This window comes from Macadamia integrifolia, chromosome 5 (genome assembly GCF_013358625.1).
Source record: "Macadamia integrifolia cultivar HAES 741 chromosome 5, SCU_Mint_v3, whole genome shotgun sequence".
Taxonomy (NCBI): Eukaryota; Viridiplantae; Streptophyta; class Magnoliopsida; order Proteales; family Proteaceae; genus Macadamia; species Macadamia integrifolia.
The window spans coordinates 39,329,354-39,349,407 of record NC_056561.1 but is presented as its reverse complement, the minus strand read 5'-3'; the positions used below and the strand labels follow the sequence as shown (position 1 = coordinate 39,349,407).

Sequence of the window (20,054 nt, the reverse complement as noted above, 5' to 3'; positions counted from 1 at the left end):
AGGGGGGGGGGGGGGGGTTCTTTCTGTTTAAAATTTTACTTTCTTTTATCTTTTTTAAGCTGTGCATGAACGCTAATAATTCTTCAAAATCACAGCTATTGGAGTTCTCTTTGTGACAGTTGAACTTTAAATTAAAGTAAACTTGTTGAATTAGTTAACAAGCTCTGGGTTAGATGATGGATCTAACTTCTCTTTTCTTCTCTTGATCCACCTCCCACCACCTTTCTTTCTTACTTTCCTTTCGTTTTCATAATTTCAGTTGGGACCAAGAGATACATTATATTTCCACCAAATCAATTTTTGCCCATCCTCCAAGTTCACAGCTGTCATGAGTCATGGCATCTCTTCCAGATTTTCACTGCTCAAAAACCCCTTCCACATTTTTATCATTTATCATTTATTATTATTATCCATGGATCTGCAGTTCTAAGAGATAGGAGTTAGGACCATCTCTGTCTCTCAATTTACCCGAACTCCATGAACAGATCTTCCAAACCTGAAATCCTCTTCAAACCCCCCCCCCCCAAAGGTTCTGATCTTCAAAGAGCTCGCCGAAAGAATTAAAACTCATCAATGTCTTCACGTCGTCTAATGTGTTTTGTCCAATCTCATCCCACAGACCCTACCCCCTTAACCCCTCACCTACGAGGGGTACCTGAATTTGGTCCATGAAAACTGATCAGAACATCTATAACAAGATCATCAAATAACCGTTTAAGAGAAAAAATCTTTTTATCTTCCCGTTCTCTGGTTCAAAGAATTTCTGATCCACCTCTCACCAATCGACCCAATCATCAAACCTGCAAACAGAGACTAAAAACAGATCAAATCAGAAACAATAACTGGGCAAAAAAAAAGGAATTTACACAGAACAGGTGTCTAGCAAAGAAAGAGATAACAATAGAACGTGTCAAGGGAAAGAGACTTACGACGAAGACGAACGGAGACGTGTAAGGAAGAAACACAGAGATGAAGAACGGAAAGGGAAGAAACAAAATGAGCAGAGGGATCAAAGGGTTTAGGTGGCGCATCATACACGCATCCGACAAACGGCCTTTTTCGAAATTAAAATTGACGGCATTTAACGGAACCCTAACGGGGATTTGATTAACCACAGGACAATGGAAAGGACGAAGATACTCTGAAACAATGGCAGCCGATCTCAAAAGTACGAAGAAGTAACTCATGAGTCACGATCACATTGGGAAGGGATTCAGAAATTTTGGGCTGATATGATATGCATTAATGGCTTCGGATCCAGGAATCCAGTTTTAACGTTTTACAGTCTCTGATTACATAGAACAAAAACTTCTTCAAACCCCTTTTTTCAACCATCTGTTTCTGTTTAAAAATATGTTTCTTTGTCCTTTTCGCCTCTTTTGGTTCTCTGCAACTTTTTTCTCAGTTCAAAGTTTGTCCAATCGAGTCATTGCCAGTGATTCCCGTTGTGTATGAGGTAAGAGAAACGCTTTGGATCCCCTTGAGCATGGTAGGCATAATAACGGTGTTTCCCGGCGGATTTCTCAAAGCAGACCGGAAATCCCACCGGAGAAGCCCCATGATGGACGCAACGGTGAATATCCATGCCAGGAAGATTCGAACCAACGGCTGTGTAGGACGATTTCGATGCTGAAGCAGCATCTATACTGGATTTAGCCGATTGGGGAGGAGAAACTTTTTGCATTGATTTTGGCAGCGACAGAAAAGCTCTGATCTTTAACGGAGAAGAAGAAACCGATTTTGCCTCTTTCTCTCGGCACATATTAGCTCGATCATACTCTTCTAAGAGATTGGCGAGATCCTCATCTGAGGTAACGGACACCAAGGCATCCAGATCTTCAGTCGGCAACTGACATCTCAGATTCACAGGGCATCCACACAACTCTCCAAGCTTCACCAAAAGCTCTGTTACAAATCCAAACATCTCACTCTCAATTGTCCTAAAGGTTTTCCAAATAAACAAATCGTTTTCGAAATCGACTGTTTAATTTTTGTTCTGTTTTCTTCATCACCAGAATTTGAAAACAGAAAAATGAACTTATCGAAATAGAAAAAAGCAATGAACGAACCTGAAAAGGGAGTGGAACGATCGACGGCGAGGACTCTGGTCTCACCACCGACGTAACGGAGCTTGCCGTCGGGATATCGAGGAAGAATCTTGCCGCCGTAGCTGCAGAGAAACTTGACAGTGTTGGTTTTGGAATCGAGACAAGATCCAACCATGCTTCTCTAGGGTTTTTGGGATTCCAAACCCTAAGAGAGATCAGGTGTGGCTTTTAAGGTAAATCTGAGACAGTTTACGAGGTAAAGTTTGAATTTGGAAAAGAGAGGAAAAGCAGAAGAGACCAGAAGAGAGAGAAGAGAAGGCGAAGAAAGAGAGAGATGCTCGAGCGGCTCCTTCAAGCCTCTCCTTCGCACCCTCCCTCCCATATTTATAGCTGTTTTCGGGGTTTTGAGTGGAAGAGATAGCCCTAAACTGACGTCGTTGACAGCCCCACACGCAACGTTAAGAGTAATTTCTCTTTAAAAGCGACCGCCATTCATTTCCGTTCCCATTCCCATTCCCATTTCGATTTTGGAAACTCTTAACTTGAAACTTGACGACGTTAAATCTCTGATGGTTCGCCGCTATTTTCTTGATATACCATTTTAAGAGTATCGGGGAGTTATTTAAGTGGTTCTGGCGGTTTTGGGTAAGATTTTTACCTGATCCGACCCGATTTGGTTACAGTGTTATTAAAGCTAATATAAACGGAACAATGCCGAATATTCAAGAGTAATAGGAACAAAGAAGAAGTAGGGAGAAAGGAAGGGAGAAGAAGATATGCCAAAATAGATACCCGAGGCCCCATGGCCCATTAGGGCTAATTTTTTAAGTGAACGTTTGGAACATGGAGGAGTAGAGTAGGGAAAGAAGGAAAGTATTTGGAAGGTGGGCCCAACTGGACTTAGAATCAAAACTTTTCGTATTCTACAAGGAACGAGATCCTGTAAACTTCTGGTTCTGGTTCTTTAGTTGGAGCCAAATTATTACCCGCCGTAAATTCTATCCTTCTATATTTATACTACCATAATAATATTAAAATTGTAATTAACTTCTAATTAGAAATTAGGTATAATAGAAGGGAAATGTTTTACAATCTGGTACCGCTTGTTAGGAATTTGGCTATCCTTCGGCATACGTAATACTATCTCAGGATTTTCATAGCCTTCGACAGTTAAAACCACTTAGTTAAAAATTTCCATTCACTATGATTTAAATAAAAAATGTTTGATTTATTCTTGTTAGTTGGAATCGACAAAACTATGATAGCCCTGGAATCAGGCCCAGACTTTTAGTAACCTCTCGTTTAAACTTGGATCTTCTGTCCTTTTAAATGGTGAAGGTATACCCACAACTCCCTTTCCTTCCGTCTTTCCCTTCTATCTTTATGTGGATGTAATGCTTGTGATATATCTTCGATGACTTTTGAGACCTTCGATTGAAAAACAAAAATGTACGATGAAGTTCTTGAGTTCCAACAAGGGTGTCAATCAATTGATTCGGTTTGATTTCGATTCATGGATTCCATTAATCCACTATGGGTTTTAGTTCGATTCAATTTTTTTAGTTCAGGTTTTGGTTTGATAAATCCAATTGGTTTCAGTTGGTTTGCGCTAAAATTTGAAACCCCTAACCCCAACTGATACACAATCAAGGGCCAATTCCAACCCGGTTCAACCAATTTGCAGCTTTCAATTTGTTAGGTCGGCAAACGTCTTTAATAAGTCTGGAATTGTGTTTGCACTATTTGTGATAAAAAGTCATAAACTCCAATCTTGATGACACATGAGACATGGGGCCTTTGATTGGGTCCCACCTGACTAGGTGTACACATCCATCAGCTCACACCTCACATCCTCATATGTCCTTCAACTTTGCTTCCTTCCGTTTGTTTTGTATATTTTTCTAAGGTGAGGAGAATATCCATCTTTTATCTTCTTATCCTCTTTAGAGTGGGAAGGGAGGGGGAAGATTCATTCCCTTCCCTTCCCTTCCCCGCTCTTCCTGGTTTAACCAGTACCACACATTGAGGGATACAATATTAACCACGTCATCATCACACGGTCTATACAGCGAAGAGGAAAAGGTATCTTCCTTCTCAATCGCTGATTCGCTGACCTCTTCCCTATTTTCTCAAATTCCAAATTCCTGTTGATCATGAATTCATGATAACATCCTAACTCTTTCCTCTCCCGCAAAAAACTACGTGGCATGCTATGCAGTGACAAAACACGCAGTTTATCTAAAGGCCCCACACCTTTTTGTGAACTTTAAAAACCGTGTTGACTCAACACGCGTCCGGAGTTTGCCCCAGAAAAAGCGGAAACAAACTAAAGATATGATCATGAGTCCATGACCGTCCAGTGGTTGGCCCAGAAAAGAAAAAATGGATCAGCGAGACCGACACATCATACAACTTGATGACAATCAGTCGGACCTGATTGGTTTCGGTCGGCCTAATCAATTAAGACACGTATATTTCTGCACATTTAGGTAATCAGACCTCATAATAAAACATATAGACATATTTCTAACCTGTCTGATCGGTTTCTGGCTCATAACTAGGTTCAAGGTAATTGAAATAATTGGGTTATAAACGGTCGATCGTAGTATTCAGTTGGTCTTGGTCAAGGCTCCACCTTGCATTGGGATTGCTTAATCATTAATCGATTGGTTCAAATAAAGCATTTTAAGACCCCTATTGCCTTATGCCTATCTCTCTATGTTTTAAGGATGTCAATTAATTGGTTCAGTTCTATTTCAGTTTAGATAAAGGATCGGTTTTGATTCAACCCAGTTTGTTCGATTAGTTCGGATCAGACCAATCGGTTTTAATTGGATTTGACACCCTTACTTTGTATCGAAACGTTGGGTATCTTTTGGCCAGGCAGAACAGCCAGAGGCCTCCCATGATCCTAGGGCCCGTTTGGTATCGTTTCTGTTCCAGAAACGTCGTTTCGTGTCAAAAACAAAAATTTCAGTTTCTTTGTCAAAACACAGTTTTTAAATGAAAAATGGTGTTTCAAAATTTCAAATTTTTATCGGGATTTTTTTTTTCTTTTTATAAAATGGAACGAAACTGGGAAGACGGAACTCCATTTTGGAGTTCCATCCAATCTCATTTTTTCAGTTTTTTTATCATTTTTTGTTCCAAAAAAACAGAAATTGACCATAAGTGCACAAAACAGAAGATTCTATTTTTTCGTTCCAATAGAACCAAAAAACTCCAGAAACGTTTTTTTAGAACGTTACCAAACGGAGCCCTAGCCTTGACCTACATTGGACATAAAACGGTTTTAACGAACTAAGGTTTTTTTTTTTTTCCTGGTTCCTTTCCGCTCTGGGTCAGTGTATGAGTATCACATCACCCACCGGCTCAAATAATACGTCATCCGTAGTTACGAATATACCCTTGGATACTTTTTTGCTATCATCCTATGTAAGCTGCGTAGTCCACCACTCCACCACAATCAGAACATGCATGGATAAGAATATTATTGTGTGGAATGTACACAAAAATCCGGAAGAAAATTTGGATTATTCAGATTATGGATCGAATATAATTTGTAGTAACTGTTACTAAATTATTGTATATTACAAGTGGGGCTCAGTTATGGGTTGGGCGGCTGGAATTGGAATTCAATTAATTGGAGTCCGGATCAAGTCTCCATATGTGAAGAACAATGACTCCTCAGTGTCCACATAGGATTGGTCAGGTTGGACGCCTATTGTGGCATTCGATGGCTGAGGCTTAGGGCTTGCATCCCAACAACATAGCTACTTTCAATAGTATATTAAATTTCTCTACGGTGTAACATGGCATCTGACATGCATCTAATCGTCAAAAACACTTTGATGGAACCCAAGATGATCGCAGGTAACTCAAGGCGTCCTATTGCGCCATAGAGGATCCAATCCTCCAATCATTGGGTAAGAACTATTCACATTTTTTTTGGTAAAATTAGATAAGAACTATTCACATTTTTTTTTTTTTACTCCACAAATGTCTCACTAAATACATATAATGGCAGAATAAGAAAACATTTATAGAAACAAAAGGACATATGATGTCAGCACAAAATTGTATGTAAGGCCTTCACATATGAGAGAAGCTAATCTTTATGGGAAGTCGATCTGAGTTGGATTATTGTTTCAGGGCCTGGGGGGTCTTGAGTCTAGAATCTTTGATAGAATCATCGTCACTATCTTGGAGAATCAATCATGCAAGTCTAATTCCAAAATTTTAGTCATCATCGATATTGATACCAATATAAATCAATTGTGGCTATCGATATCGTACAAATTTCAATAAAAAAAATCACTTTGACAAAAAAATAAAATCAGACTATACCTTAACTGATTCAATCGATACATACGATACTAATACTTAAATCCATGTCCATAAAGTGGGGTTCTTATCAACCCTTAATTGTGCTTGTTGCCACGCGTAAATCACAATAACGGAACACTACAGGAAGATTGAATGTGTGGACATGATGCACACTCCATTGGCTACGAGGTTTCTCCGCCACTCAGTCAAAAAGAAGGGCACAACACTGGGCCCACCAAGCACACGCAAACAACAGTTCAATACTATTAAATATTCAAATTAGGATACAAGGTCATGGGAACTTTTCTCCTTTGGGCTGGGAGATTTGATTCTTCTTCCCTTGTGGTAGTCGGTATTGCAAGAATATACTCTCTTTCGATTGTTTAAAACTAAAAAACTAACAAAAGACCAGACCAGAGAGCCACACTTTGAGGGGGAGCGGGAGAGGGAGAGAAGTTGTGGTCCTTGTTCAAGCCGGACTACACTTTTGGAGGTGTTTGGTAGTTTGATTTTCGTGAAAGTTGAAAAATACAGCCAAAGGAAGATTCCTGAAGATCGAAAGAAAAGGGAAAATCAACGGCCATGTGGCACTCAAGTCTATTTTGCTAATAAGGAAACAGGAATCTATTTAACTTTGGCTAGACTTTAGGGGTTTTAAAATTTTGTGGTTCATATTCACTTCAAATATGAGAATTTTATCCTTTAGACCGAATTTTCTTTCACTCATGGTGAGGGAAAAATCTCTTCAGGAAATAACATAGTTTTACATTCTCTTTTCTTCGAAGACACACTTTAGTTGATAGGTTTGGTTTTGGCATTGCCGATTCATTTTTCTCAAAATAAAGGGTTTTCTTTTTCCTCATTACACCTAATGAAGTATAATGTTTCATTATTCGCTACATGGCATTACATGGGTTGTTAGTCCATGTGATAGTGGATCAAGCAAAAGGTTCCATTTTGTATATTATATTCATCTACATTTGATGGCATTTTGGTAATTTTTAAAAACTTTTGATTAGAGTTTGAGCAACCTTCCTTGCTTACTTTGAACTAAAATTTGGTCATTGTGATATATGTGAGGTTCTCTATCATATGGATTAACCTGATGCAAAAACATCATCTGTAGTGAGTGCAGCGATGCAGAGAATAATCTCTCTAACTTGGTAATCTTATGTACTACTAAGTGGAAAATAGTGAAATGCTATACTTCACTAGGCCTGGTGACACCTATAAGGAACCTAAGTAAAAAAGAATTTTTTTTACCATCCTTGGACCCACTTTCCAAATCAACAAGTTTTATATTTTGCCATATGAAAAAACGATGTGATAATTCATTTGAATATCTAAGGAATGTTGTGGATTGACCACCTGCTAAATTTCATATCCAAATTCATTATGTCCTATATATAGGCAATACTTTTCTATACGTATATATCTAAGTCTTATGCACTCTCTTGATAGTTTCAAATCTTTCAATACTTTATTATGCCACTTGATTAACTCAAATTTAATCCACAAATGTGGTAGCTCTTGAGGTTGTGGTAGAAGGCAAAGTGGAAGCAAGAGCGGCGAATACCTACCCTCAATAATTTAATAGAAGGAAGCCAAGAACAACTTCGCAAACAACTCTTGAATAACAATTAGGGAAAAGGTTGGGTATGCCACCGATATCAAGTATGCTAGCACCCCTTGTGTCTATCTCTCTCTTCCCTTTTTCTGAAATGACCCTCATATCCTTCCTGAATGATACTCCATCATGTGATCCTATTGGTGCTATCCGCTAGCATACTTGATATCAGCGGCATACCTATCCCTCTCCCTAATAATTAATATGTAAGGTTATTCATAACTTAATATAATAAGTGATAGTTGATTTATCAATTGACCACGACAATAGTTGAGACCTGAGGTTGGAACATGATTAAATTTAAAATATTTGATAAAATATTTACAAATGGTCAACAAATATCCAATGTCAACTGCCAAAGTAGAAGGGCTAGTGCATTTGCTAAGTTGAAGTAAAAATTATAGAGTCATGAGATGAAATATATGTTGTTCCATGTGGTTATGGGGTCAGTATGGGTCCTTAAGACTAGTTAGGCCTCAGGCCTAGATACCCGTCGTTAGTAGAAAAAAAAAATGGTATTCCAAAAAGAATGTATTGGAACAAGATTAATTTTGTGAGATTTAGAAAAAAGATAGTTAGATTTTTTTAAATTGTAATGTGAAGATCTTTTTGTCATATGGAAAAAAATAATAGTATACCAAATAATAAAAATATTATTCATATAATTATGTAATAGTATAATATAAATTTTAGGGAAAAGAACATATATGTCATTGGTATACGGTAAGTTAGCGGATAGTACCAATGAGGGTACATGATAAGGTATCATAAAAGAAAGATATGAGGATCAATTCAAAAACGGAAAGAGAGAGATAAGCACAATAGTGCTAACTTAAGTTATATGGTGACATACCCAACCTTTTCTCTATAATTTATGTGAAACTATCTATGAAATTAAGTCTAGAATATTTTTGTTAAAATTTTTTGTCTATTTCATCAGGAAGTATTCCTATGATCCAACATTTAGACAAGATTCTAACAAAAAAAAAACACTTAGGCAAGATTTGAAGATTGAAACTGAAGAGTTTTATGAAATTATAGATTTAATATAATAAATAATATAATATAATATAATATAATATAAACACTGATAAAATTAAATAATACACTAAAAAAAAATATTGGGTGATGACATGAAACATGAGCTACGTGCAAGCATGTAAAAGACTAGATGGACAAGAGTTTTAGGGAGTTCAAATCCAACAAGAAACATATATCAACACACATATTAAAAAAAAAAAAAAAAATACTAAAGTTTGATAACCAACATGTGTATATTTGAATTTTCTTTGTTTTGATTGACTATTTGAATCATTAAAAGACTATAAACCGGGTTGGGGACTTGCCAGCCAAGTACCCCTTTATGTTTTGTTAGGTTATTTAGAGAGTGAGTGAAAATGAAAGAGAATGTTGGGAAGTGAAGTCATGAGGTGAAGGATGTTAGATATCGTGTGTCTATCAAATTAATTTTATTAATTATTTAATAACTGATTTGCATGATATGGTTAGACATATGGTTTTAGATTTAACCTTAATTTGTTTGCAATTAAGGATAGAACATGGCACTGTATTCATATGATTGCCACATTGATGATTTTAATCACAAATGTGAATAAACATATTTATGTTCTTGATAATAGTTCATGAATTTTTTTTTTTTTTTTTCCTTTTTGGAGAGTATGGTTACATCTGCTCATCCTCATTCTTGTCATTCTTCTATCAGATACAAAGAATGAGTCATTATTACAAATTCATTAGCAAAACCTCTACATAGGTACGCATTACTAAATACCCACGTATCCCTAACAAAAGATTTCCTCAACTCTTTAACGGTCCATTGGATTCAATCCACAAATCTATGTGATAGAATATAAGACATCGTACTCTAACATTACATTAAAATACTTATTGACATATATGATGTGAGTAAAGTTGAATGGGGCTATCAAGAGATTTATGTGAGAGTCTCTTCATAAGAATAAAATAAGAGGAAAATTTAAACTTTCACTAAAAATAAATAAATTTAATGTAATCTTCCCAAATCTTTCTTTTGCATCGTAAAACCAGCATAAACAAATAAAACAAAGAAATCCATCTCCATGTCGATGGACAGGAATTTAGGATTATTGTTTCCTTGGGGCATTTCCTTTTACACTCCAACCATTAGGAGAAAGTTTTTCTTTTTTCATGAAAAAGATCCACTCACGGATCTAAAGCCATCGTTGCTTTCCCCCTTACTAATTGGAGGTCCGCAATGCCCTTTACTACCACAATGACACCCATCCCACCATCATCATTGAAGGAATGTCTCCTTCACCATGGCTTGAAGAAAACCAACCCCATAAAAATACTACAAATGGAGAAGGAAAGACTTATAATTGATATGGTTAAATCAAGTTTCTCCATGAGATTTATTGTTCCACGAAGGACTTCTAATATAATTTAGGAGACAATTTTCATTCAACCACAAACTAGGTTTGATCGAGAAATAGTAAAAGAGTATTATCAACTTTGTATGGAGGCAAACAATTATGACCATTGATGGCTGCACTTTACTTCACCCTTGGTGTAAGAAAGGTTGTAAGTGAAAGGTATAAGAACACTTTTCCTATACTCAAAGGTGATATATACGCTAGCACCTTCATGTCTATTTCTTTTCTCCTCACATGAATGATCTCATTATCCTTTAATATATGATATCATTTTATCGGATCTCAATGGTACGCTCCTCTATGCCGTTTGCTCAAAGATTCCTCTTTCCATAATTTATTATTTTTTTTTTCAAGCATCAGACATTAATGCTCAGAGGTTCCATTTAGTATTGTAAAGGGGAAGTCATGGCAGAAGAATATTGATTATTAAATCCAAATCGTGCCTTAAAATAAGGTTAGATGGGGTTCAAATCTTGTGTGAATCGACACAAGCTAAGAAGGAAAGAAATAGTTTCTTTTTTCCTTGCCAAACGCCATCACAACAAAGAACCCATAAAAAAATGTGTATAAGAATTACATATGATATAAAGAAATCTCCACCTATGGGGCAGAATTATGCCAAATGCTGGAAGTTGTCTCTCTCTTTTGCAGCATAATCCCATGACGTGTTTGGCTTTAAGGAAAGGCAAATACAATGATAAGGGAGATCAGGTGATGATTAGGTAGGAAAATAATAATAGTATGAGGTGATTAAACTTGGGAAGGTGGTGTCTCAAGACTCTCAACTCCACTTTTTTCTTTTTTATTTTTTTCGGTAGAAGTTGGTGTCTTAACTCTCCACCCTCCAACTCTTTTTTTTTTGGTCTATCAACCTTAAAATTAGACTTTCACCAATAATAATAATAATAATAATAATGAAATTTTTAAAATTAGACTAATTTGGGAGATTACTACACGCAACCCAACCCACGGATTAACCACTGGTTTTAAGAATCGGTATTACATAGATTGATTGTATTGGTCAATTTGTATCGATATTGCTCACCTGACTGATATGGATCGGTCGATATATAAATATGATTTTTTATGATAAAATATTATTTCGATCTAGAATTGGACTTATATGTATCGATATTGTTAATACTGATGTTATCATTATTACCGTGAACTAAATCCATAACCACCAAAGATAGGGGTGTGAAACAGTTGTTCCATCTTTCAGTCGGGCTGAATCAGTTTGAGTTTAATATATTTCGATTTCCTCTTATCGAAAATATTGGATTCAATTCAGTTCGGTTTTGATTTACCGTGCGTATAATTAAAAAATAAAGAGTTTTTGTAATCTATTTTGGTTTAATTTTCAGTTTCAGTCCGGTCTTCGATCAGTTCAGTTTAGAACCGGTGTAACAATACTCCAAATCGAAGCCAACCCAATAATGAATGGGTCCGATTTGATTGGGATTGATCAGTTAGAGATTTTTGTTAAAGCTATCACATCAGAAAGGAATCTAGATTGTTGAGTAGCACATGGAAGATGGGACCCAGGAATACTAACAACACTTAGTTGATGCTTACCAGCCACATGCACATGCAATGCCTGTTCTCTTCACCCAATCAATAGAAATTCTTTCTCAACCCGCTTCCTCTCAGACCATACATCAAAGAGACACCGGGAAAGTTACTTAACCAGAAGAATTCTTTCAATTCTTTTGCTACAACTCAGCAAAGTATTTATTAAATTAAAAAAATAATAGGTTGTATTGCAGATGAACAAATACAAGAGATATACACAAAAGCCCTCGAGGGTCCACCATCGTCGAGTCAATCAGTAGATCTCTCGGACCTCAAGATTTGATGAAAAGGGCCACCTTCCGTATTGCCATTACTAACACTCTTTAGCTTTCTCAACATTCAAACAAAGTTTTAATTATTTAATAAAAAAAATACATTAATCCCCTTACTCAAAATGATAATTAATTGAAATTCTTACTTCAAACATAAAATTAATCTTTAGGACTTCAAATAGAAGCAAAATGTTCACCTGTCCTTCCAGTTTCCAATAATTGTGTTGATGGGGGGTTATTAAAATATATATATATATATATATATATTTAGCTCCCACCTTTTTTTTTTTTTATTGTTGTTGGGTGGGGGGAGGGAGGTTGTGAATAACAGTCATAAGACCCCTATGTTCTTGTTTGCGACGATACAAAGTTGCAAATTGTATGACTATCAGGGGTGTAAAACCCCGCCCAATCCCTTAGCTCAACCCAGGCTCAGCCCAGCCCAGTCCAAAGTTGGGCTGAGATATAACAGCTCATCCCAATGCTATCAGGAGCTCAATTTGTCTGATTGGCCATTGTCTGACAATCCCTATTTTGGACATACTAAAGTAATTAACCCACTAAACAGCTATTTTAACAGAGTGTGGATCAGGTTCTCATACAGGAACCATTCTCGTATGGTCTTATCCAAACTGGATGGATTCTAAGGGTTTTGATCAGTCCTATACGAGAATTCTCATACAAGAACCTGATCCATTCTCACTTTAACGTGGCCAACCATGTTGTCAAATTGAACATTGAAATCTTTATCTCAATTCTCACCAGAGAATAGAAAAGTCGTGCTGGTCCCTGGGGTTCAAATATGGAAAGCCAGAAACAGAGCCATTGTTGAAGGAAGCGTTATTGATATTTAGGACTATATGTTCTTATGGAGAGTAGCGAATGGTTAAAGTTGTATTCAATTCTGTTCTGTCAACTCTGCTTGGATAAGTTGTCATGGTCTGTGTGTGTGAAGCAGTGAATTAATACATATTTGAAGTTTCTCGGTCACTTAAAACTCTTAGAGCTGCTCTTTCATCTCATCTTGTCATGGAAAGTTAATGATTTCAAAATGCATTCTAAACCCATAATCTATTCCAAGGATAAATACCAAACACAGCCTTAATCAGACATTGAAGCTCCCAAGGGGAACAAGATGACTACTCTTAGAGGTTGGAACAAGTTGTTTTGATATGGACCCATTACTTATCTATTTGTAGGAACCCAATGTATTACGAAAATGATTCAGAATGGACCCAGGCACTGAGGCCCAGCCCAAGAAGTGTTAGAAAGTTAGCAGCTGTTCTTAGAACTAGAAGAGTGAATGGATTTTGCAAAGCCAAAACCACAGAACATGTTCCTTCCTCTGGTTCTGGTTAGTAAAGACTTCCTGACAATGTAAAGTATATTACAGAGAGAGAAAGAGAGAGGACTCCTACTCTATTAAGCAAAACTACTATATATGTTTGTCTTTTCTATTGATTCTTACAGATTGGATCCAAAAAAAATTCTTGAATGAGGTACTCAACTTCAGGGATGAATCAAAAAAGAAATCTTTATTGGTTTCTACCTCCTATTTTTATGAAAGAATGAATCTTTTTATCGAAAGGATCAGAAAAAAATGAGCCCGAATCTCTTGCACGAATTGATTTGGAAGGTCTAAAACAAAAAAGAGTGGTATTTTCTAGCAATATGAGGCAGTCAATCATATAGATTGATCCCAAATCTGATTCAAATTCAATATAGCACCTATGGATGCAAAAGAACTGTGTCGAATCAATTCTTTCTAATGAATAGATCCGACCAAAAAAAAAGGCACAGAGAGAGAGAGAGGGGTCTTCTACTCTATTAAGGAAAACTAGTATGTTATTGTTACACACACACACAGATTCTGCAACCAATAACTATTAACAGAAACAGAGGCAATACGATCATACAACATTAAGAGAGCAATGATAGATAACTTGGCTCCCTGGTCTGTGTGGAAGCATATGGCAGTTGTGCAGGAATCCTTGCAGAAAACTATAGTGCAAAGTTTAATGTGTGGAAACTGAAGTTGGGCTTCCTTTTGTTGGCACTTCTCTTCAGGCTTTGGGAGTTCTGCCGGCAAAATGAGGCCACTGACTCTTTCATGGATTCTGGTCCACAAACTATAACTCCTACATCAGATCCTCCAGATTGGATTGGAAACTTTGAAATTATATCTGTCCATTTCAGTCACAGACAGAATTCAATGTTCATAGACTGCAGTGCTTGTTCAGAAAGCAGTGGAGATTTAAAAAGTAATAATAATAATACTTTAGTACCTTCAAGGTTAGGCCTCTGGCCATAATGGATCTCATGTTGTTCAAGATCACCCCTTGCTTCCAACCAAGAAAGTTCAACCTCTTTAGCTTGTTTTGATGGATTCTCTGGAATCTCATTCTTCATTTTCCTCCATCTCATAATGACTGTGGCCAATGTGGCACATGTTATAGAAATGGCAAATGAACATATTAGAAGAAGATCAGTAACCCAGGTGGGGTTCTTCTTTTCAGATGCTTTATCTTCATTGTGAAGAATGGTACGGTTAAGGCACCCTAACATTATAAGGAAAACGATGGAGGAAAACCCAACTATGGTTGCCATCCAAAGCAAATTTTCAGGTTCAGGCATTGTAGAACTTGAAAACTTTGTATTGAAATCTACTGTGTGCACTTGAGAAAACTCATTCACTAGTTCTCCCATAGTGTTACTAGATCTCTGTTCTTGGGTAACAAAGACTTTGATTTTTATAGGATTTACTTGCTCATGGTTTTGGTTCAGAAGTATTGGCCAAACTGGGTTCAACAAGCTGATGTCTTGGGACTTCTTTACGACGCATATCAGTTGTATATTTGATGGAAAACTGTTCTTTTTGCTCCCATGGATGTATAGAATTTCCTGTAAAATGCTTATGAATGGAGTTATCCCAATGCCTCCTGCTACCAGAATTAAGCTGTCATATCTGAAACCACAGAGATACAGTATTTATTAGTACTACATATCAGATTGTAAAGGAATTGGTAACTTGTTATAAAATAGAATCCAATGAAAGGAAACCAAATGTTTACTAACTTTAGCTTATAGAGTGGGAAAGCACAAAACAAAGCTTTCGCATCAATGTTGAGGACAATGTTCATCAAGAGGTTTGGATCTTGGGATCATTACTTTTCATGTTAGTTACAAATTTCATCACATTACCCACCTTAGGAAATTGTTTGAATCAGCAGGTCCATAAGGACCTTCAACTGCAACTGGAATGCACTTCGACTGGTCAGCATCACCTGTGATCATATTATAGAGGGAGCTTGTCCACTCTCCATCACATCTGATCATCACAGATATTGTATCCTTATCTACATTTGAGCTGGAAGTCACACTGAAGGGATGCCATTGAAACTTTGATATACTAGGAACCTTCATGAAGATTACACTAGTTGGATTATATTTCAATCCTGCAAAAAGGCTTTTACAGTGAACTACAAGTACAATTTTCTTTCCTTAATGTCTATTGAACTAGGAATTTCATACTTACCAAGTGGTTTTCGGAGAATAAGCTCTAAGACATGACAAGGGAAGATGCGTGCAGATAGAACACAGGTTTCTACTCTTGATTGTATAATACGTAGGAGCTTGTCCAGGGCAAAGAGCAGAATCCCACCAAAAACCATGTAAAAATGCCGGTCTCCGACATGAAACAAGAAGTATATGAAGAATATAACATATAAATGGTGGGTGTAATAGAAAAGCTCAAACTGTCTCCTCCTCACTTGTGGAAGTGATGTGATCCAGATGACTAACCCTGTTACCAGAGCAATCTCTCCAGCAAGGTAAATCCTCCCTGTTCTCTGCCATAGTCCTGCCTGTTGTTGAAACATGGATTCAAATAATGATTTCTTTCCACTGGAAAGTACATAGAATGGTAATCAAAGAGGAAAAAAGGAAAAAAAATCTTGGGTTTTACCTCGTCGAGTATGCGGTTCTTAACACCCCATACAAATAACATGCTTAAGCCATGCAATGTGGAGAAAAATATCATTGATGTCCCAAGCCAGACATGGTATCTTACTGAAGCTTCAAATTGAAGACCCAGAAGCCGAAATAAGGCCATCCCCCTTAAGATGGGCAGAAGGAGCAGTGCCAAGCAAGCTTCTGCTAGCAAACCAAATCTAGTCCCTATCTTCATGAGCTTGAATTGCCATCTGAAATATGAGCAAAGCATCACTTGTTGGTTATACTCTGTAATCTTCAATCAACTCTATATGCTCACATAAGTAGTAGTTATTGTTGAGTACCCACAAATTCAATTTCATTGATTTCACAGGCTCCATCTTCTTGAAGTCATTGGAGATGTGAGCATAGAATGTCCAAGCTAGAAATAGAAAGAAGAGGGCTCCGACCAATAGCTCGCCTCCTGATACAGTACCGACCGGGCTGTGAACGATGACTGGATTAGAGAGAGTGGTGATCGAGAACCTCATCCGTCTGCCAATGAAATCAAGTCAAATTGCATTAGAAACACAGTTGAAGTGACAATAAAGTAGTGGATACAGAATTTATCTCTACCTGCTTCTTGGCTCTCCATCTTTCAAGTGTATGTGAACAAATCCAATTATAGCAACCACTATAAGGGGAACTGAGTAAACCAGAAAATTAAGACCTGCAGTTGGAAGGTGGTGTGGTGTAAGAGAAGCTCCATGAATGAATCAATAAAAACAAAATCTTTGGGTTGAAGAAGGAAAGAATTTGGGTTTATGAAGGAATACATCTAGATGAAAACAGAAAGTGAAGTAGATACATTAGAAAGTGATTACCATTGTATCCAAAGAATGTAGTCCTCACACTCTCTTCAGCTGTGTGCCATGATTTCGACCATGTTTCTGTGGGCTTGAGAAGCCAAACACAAACCCAAGTAGCAAATATCAAGATCATTAGAGCCTTGAGAACCAACATAATTGTGGAAGTCATTGCCTTGTTTGTTTCCTCACACTTTTTCCAGAGGCATATATCCACTGCAGAGAAAAAGCTTCTCTTCATGAGTATATATAGAACTTTGAAACATATGAGACAGAGACAGAGACAGAGAGAGATGCAACTAAGCGCTAAGCACTAAGCACTAAGCACTGGAAGGTCAAGTCTCCATTCCTATTAGATTCCAAGATATCTAACAGTAGTGTGTTTTCCACTTAGTTTTCCTGTAAGGGGTACTAGGAATTACTTTGAAATTGTTATTATTGAAATTGAGATGGTTGATGTGATAGCGTGATGCTCTCCATTTTAATCTTTTTTGCTGGGCTACAATTCCATTGATCAATCAAGAAATGGGAATCTTTGTTTGAGAGGTTCAAATGAAGGATGATAACCATGGTGGCATCAGCTGTGCCCAATACTGATATCTATCCAATCCCATATTGATGGAATGTTCTTATTAAGAACAAATCTGTCCCCCCCCCCCCCCCCACAAACCAACACCACCAAAAAAAAAAAAAAAATTGGGGTAAAACAGATACAGATCCAATACAGATATTTATAACTATGATGACAACATATTTCTTATTTTAAATTGCCAAAGGTGATTTTAATGATCCGTGGAACGGAAAAGATTTTTTTTTTTTTTTGTGAATTGTCCTGCCTTCAGTTGCTTCCCTACTTAGCTAATGTCTCCACTGCTTTAAGACAACAAAGAAGGATCAAGTGGTATCAGCCACCATGAAACCTGTAGTTAGACTTGGGGAAAAAGTATCCGTCTCAGTGTACTGTATGTCCACTCAAGTGTTTATTTTTATTGTTTTTTTTTTTTTTTCATTTCTTTTATTATGTGGGTCCCATTGGGAGGAGATGCGGAATAACCTTCTCACTTGTGTGAATAAATAAATAAATAAATAATAAAATAAAGTAGATAGAGCCAAAACAAAACAAACACAAGCAAAAATACACACAAGATTTTTAACGTAAAAAACCTTTCAATGTAAAAGGAAAAACCACCGGGAAAAACTTTTTCAAAAACGGTCCATTAAAAGTTAAATAAAAGGATTACAAATTTTCACCTCTTAAGTTTATGTCGAAAACGTGAGACAATCATAAGATTGAGAAAAAAATAACAAGCATCTGAAGATTTACAAGGTTACCTCTTACACTAATAAGAAGCCACCAAAAAATTTCTCCCAAAGTTTGGAGAACCCAATTAAAAGCACAAACTGTAGCTTCAATCAACTGGTTGAAATAAAAGGGTAAGATGTTGCAAAATGACCTCCAGAAATTATCCAAATATGAGAGAACCTCTCGCAGGAAAAATTCTGCACTACTTCTTTAAGAGCTCCAAGAAGACTTTCTTCTTTAGCTTCAAGCAAGCAAAAGCCTCCTTCTCTCAAACCTTGACAATTTTGAATTCTCTAATTGGTAGAGAAATCCCATTTATTCTCTCTCTTGCGTTCTACTCTTGGAAGAAACTTCTACTATACACTTTTCCAAGTGACTTTTTGGATTCTACAATCTACTAAGAGAAACATAGTGAATGCCAACTCACCACTTGATTTGACTTGACTTGTGTTTGAACCCACCTCGGCCAAACACCAACTCCACATGGAGCTGGACCAATATGGCCTAAACCCAACTGGTTCTATGTGAATGATACTATTTTTTTCACACCGTCACTAATGTGGCATGGGAGATTCTCCTCTTCCTACAATGGTGGCATGGAAATCATCTACCTATGATTGATGAGTTAGTTTTTTAAATGGAAAGTTTTCCTTCATATCGTGTGAAGAAAAATGATAGTCATTAATCGATCTCAATGTTTGCCCCCTATTTACAAATGATCAAAATTACTCTTCACTGTTACACAATAACCTTTCAAAACCATTTGAAGGTCTCAATCAAGGGATTTGATTGAAGGAAAACTCGGTCTTTTATTTAAAGAAGGAAAAGAAATACCAACTACTACAGACACTTGTGCTAATAAGAGCGAATAGAAGTATGACATTTCATTTCATTAGCAAGAGAAAAGGTTGGTAGAGAAGGATTGATCAAAATGAGTAAGCTTTGGTTATCTAGTCCAAGTGCTAACCTTCAAAGTGGACTTTTTTTTGTCATAGCCCTTAAATTTGAATTTTCAACTATTGAAGGGAAGAAATTGATTAAACTTCCTAACCATTAAATGAAGAGAAAGGAGTCTCAAAATCCTAAAGTCCTAATCACCAAAGCAAAGCAAAGCAAAGCAAGTTGAGAATAAACCTTCACAATTATACTATTACATTTATAGGACAAAGTTTTCTGTCTGTGAGAAGTCTTTGCACCACAGACACATGGGTATGCAATGATCACCGTGCCATGCCTGGGATTGCGCATTTTTAGTAAAATCAATTAAATTCTTCAAATTTTCTCGAGGATCATATGTAGGATCCATCTTTCTACCATGAAGGAGTGGTAAGTTACAAATACCCTTAGAAAATACAAAATTTGATACTTTATAAAATAATTAAGAAAAATCATTTTTGGTGTTTAGTTATAAAAGAAATTCAAATATTTTTCAAAAAGTAAAATATATTTTATAAAAAATACAAATATTTCTTTCTTTTTTATTTTCCTTACAACCAAACAGAGCCATAGATGACATTAAAACTGCGGGCCATGGGGAAGATAAATTATTATTGGCAATCTTAGAAAGTAAAAGAGCCATAGTGCATAGGCTACTGGATAACAATTTTGGCAAAACCACTTGCAAAGCTACCGCACTCTCAATGGTATCTGTTAATTTATTGATGGGAAATGGTAGCCA

At 36.7% G+C, this 20,054-nt stretch overlaps 2 protein-coding genes across 2 annotated transcripts; both read right to left on the bottom strand.

The window, feature by feature from the left end:
- Window positions 1–1,212: 1,212 nt before the first annotated feature.
- On the bottom strand, window positions 1,213–2,423 carry LOC122078578. The gene is made up of 2 exons (XM_042644612.1): window positions 2,070–2,423; window positions 1,213–1,905 (listed from the first exon to the last, which is right to left on the bottom strand). The coding sequence occupies exons 1-2, from the start codon at window positions 2,221–2,223 to the stop codon at window positions 1,427–1,429; spliced, it is 633 nt and encodes a 210-aa protein (XP_042500546.1). The 5' UTR covers window positions 2,224–2,423; the 3' UTR covers window positions 1,213–1,426.
- Window positions 2,424–14,080: 11,657 nt separating this feature from the next.
- On the bottom strand, window positions 14,081–17,642 carry LOC122078813 (ferric reduction oxidase 8, mitochondrial). The gene is made up of 8 exons (XM_042644954.1): window positions 17,092–17,642; window positions 16,844–16,937; window positions 16,577–16,762; window positions 16,242–16,479; window positions 15,813–16,140; window positions 15,483–15,732; window positions 14,563–15,242; window positions 14,081–14,460 (listed from the first exon to the last, which is right to left on the bottom strand). Exons 1-8 carry the CDS (start codon window positions 17,312–17,314, stop codon window positions 14,279–14,281), a joined length of 2,181 nt encoding a protein of 726 aa, XP_042500888.1. The 5' UTR covers window positions 17,315–17,642; the 3' UTR covers window positions 14,081–14,278.
- Window positions 17,643–20,054: the final 2,412 nt, after the last annotated feature.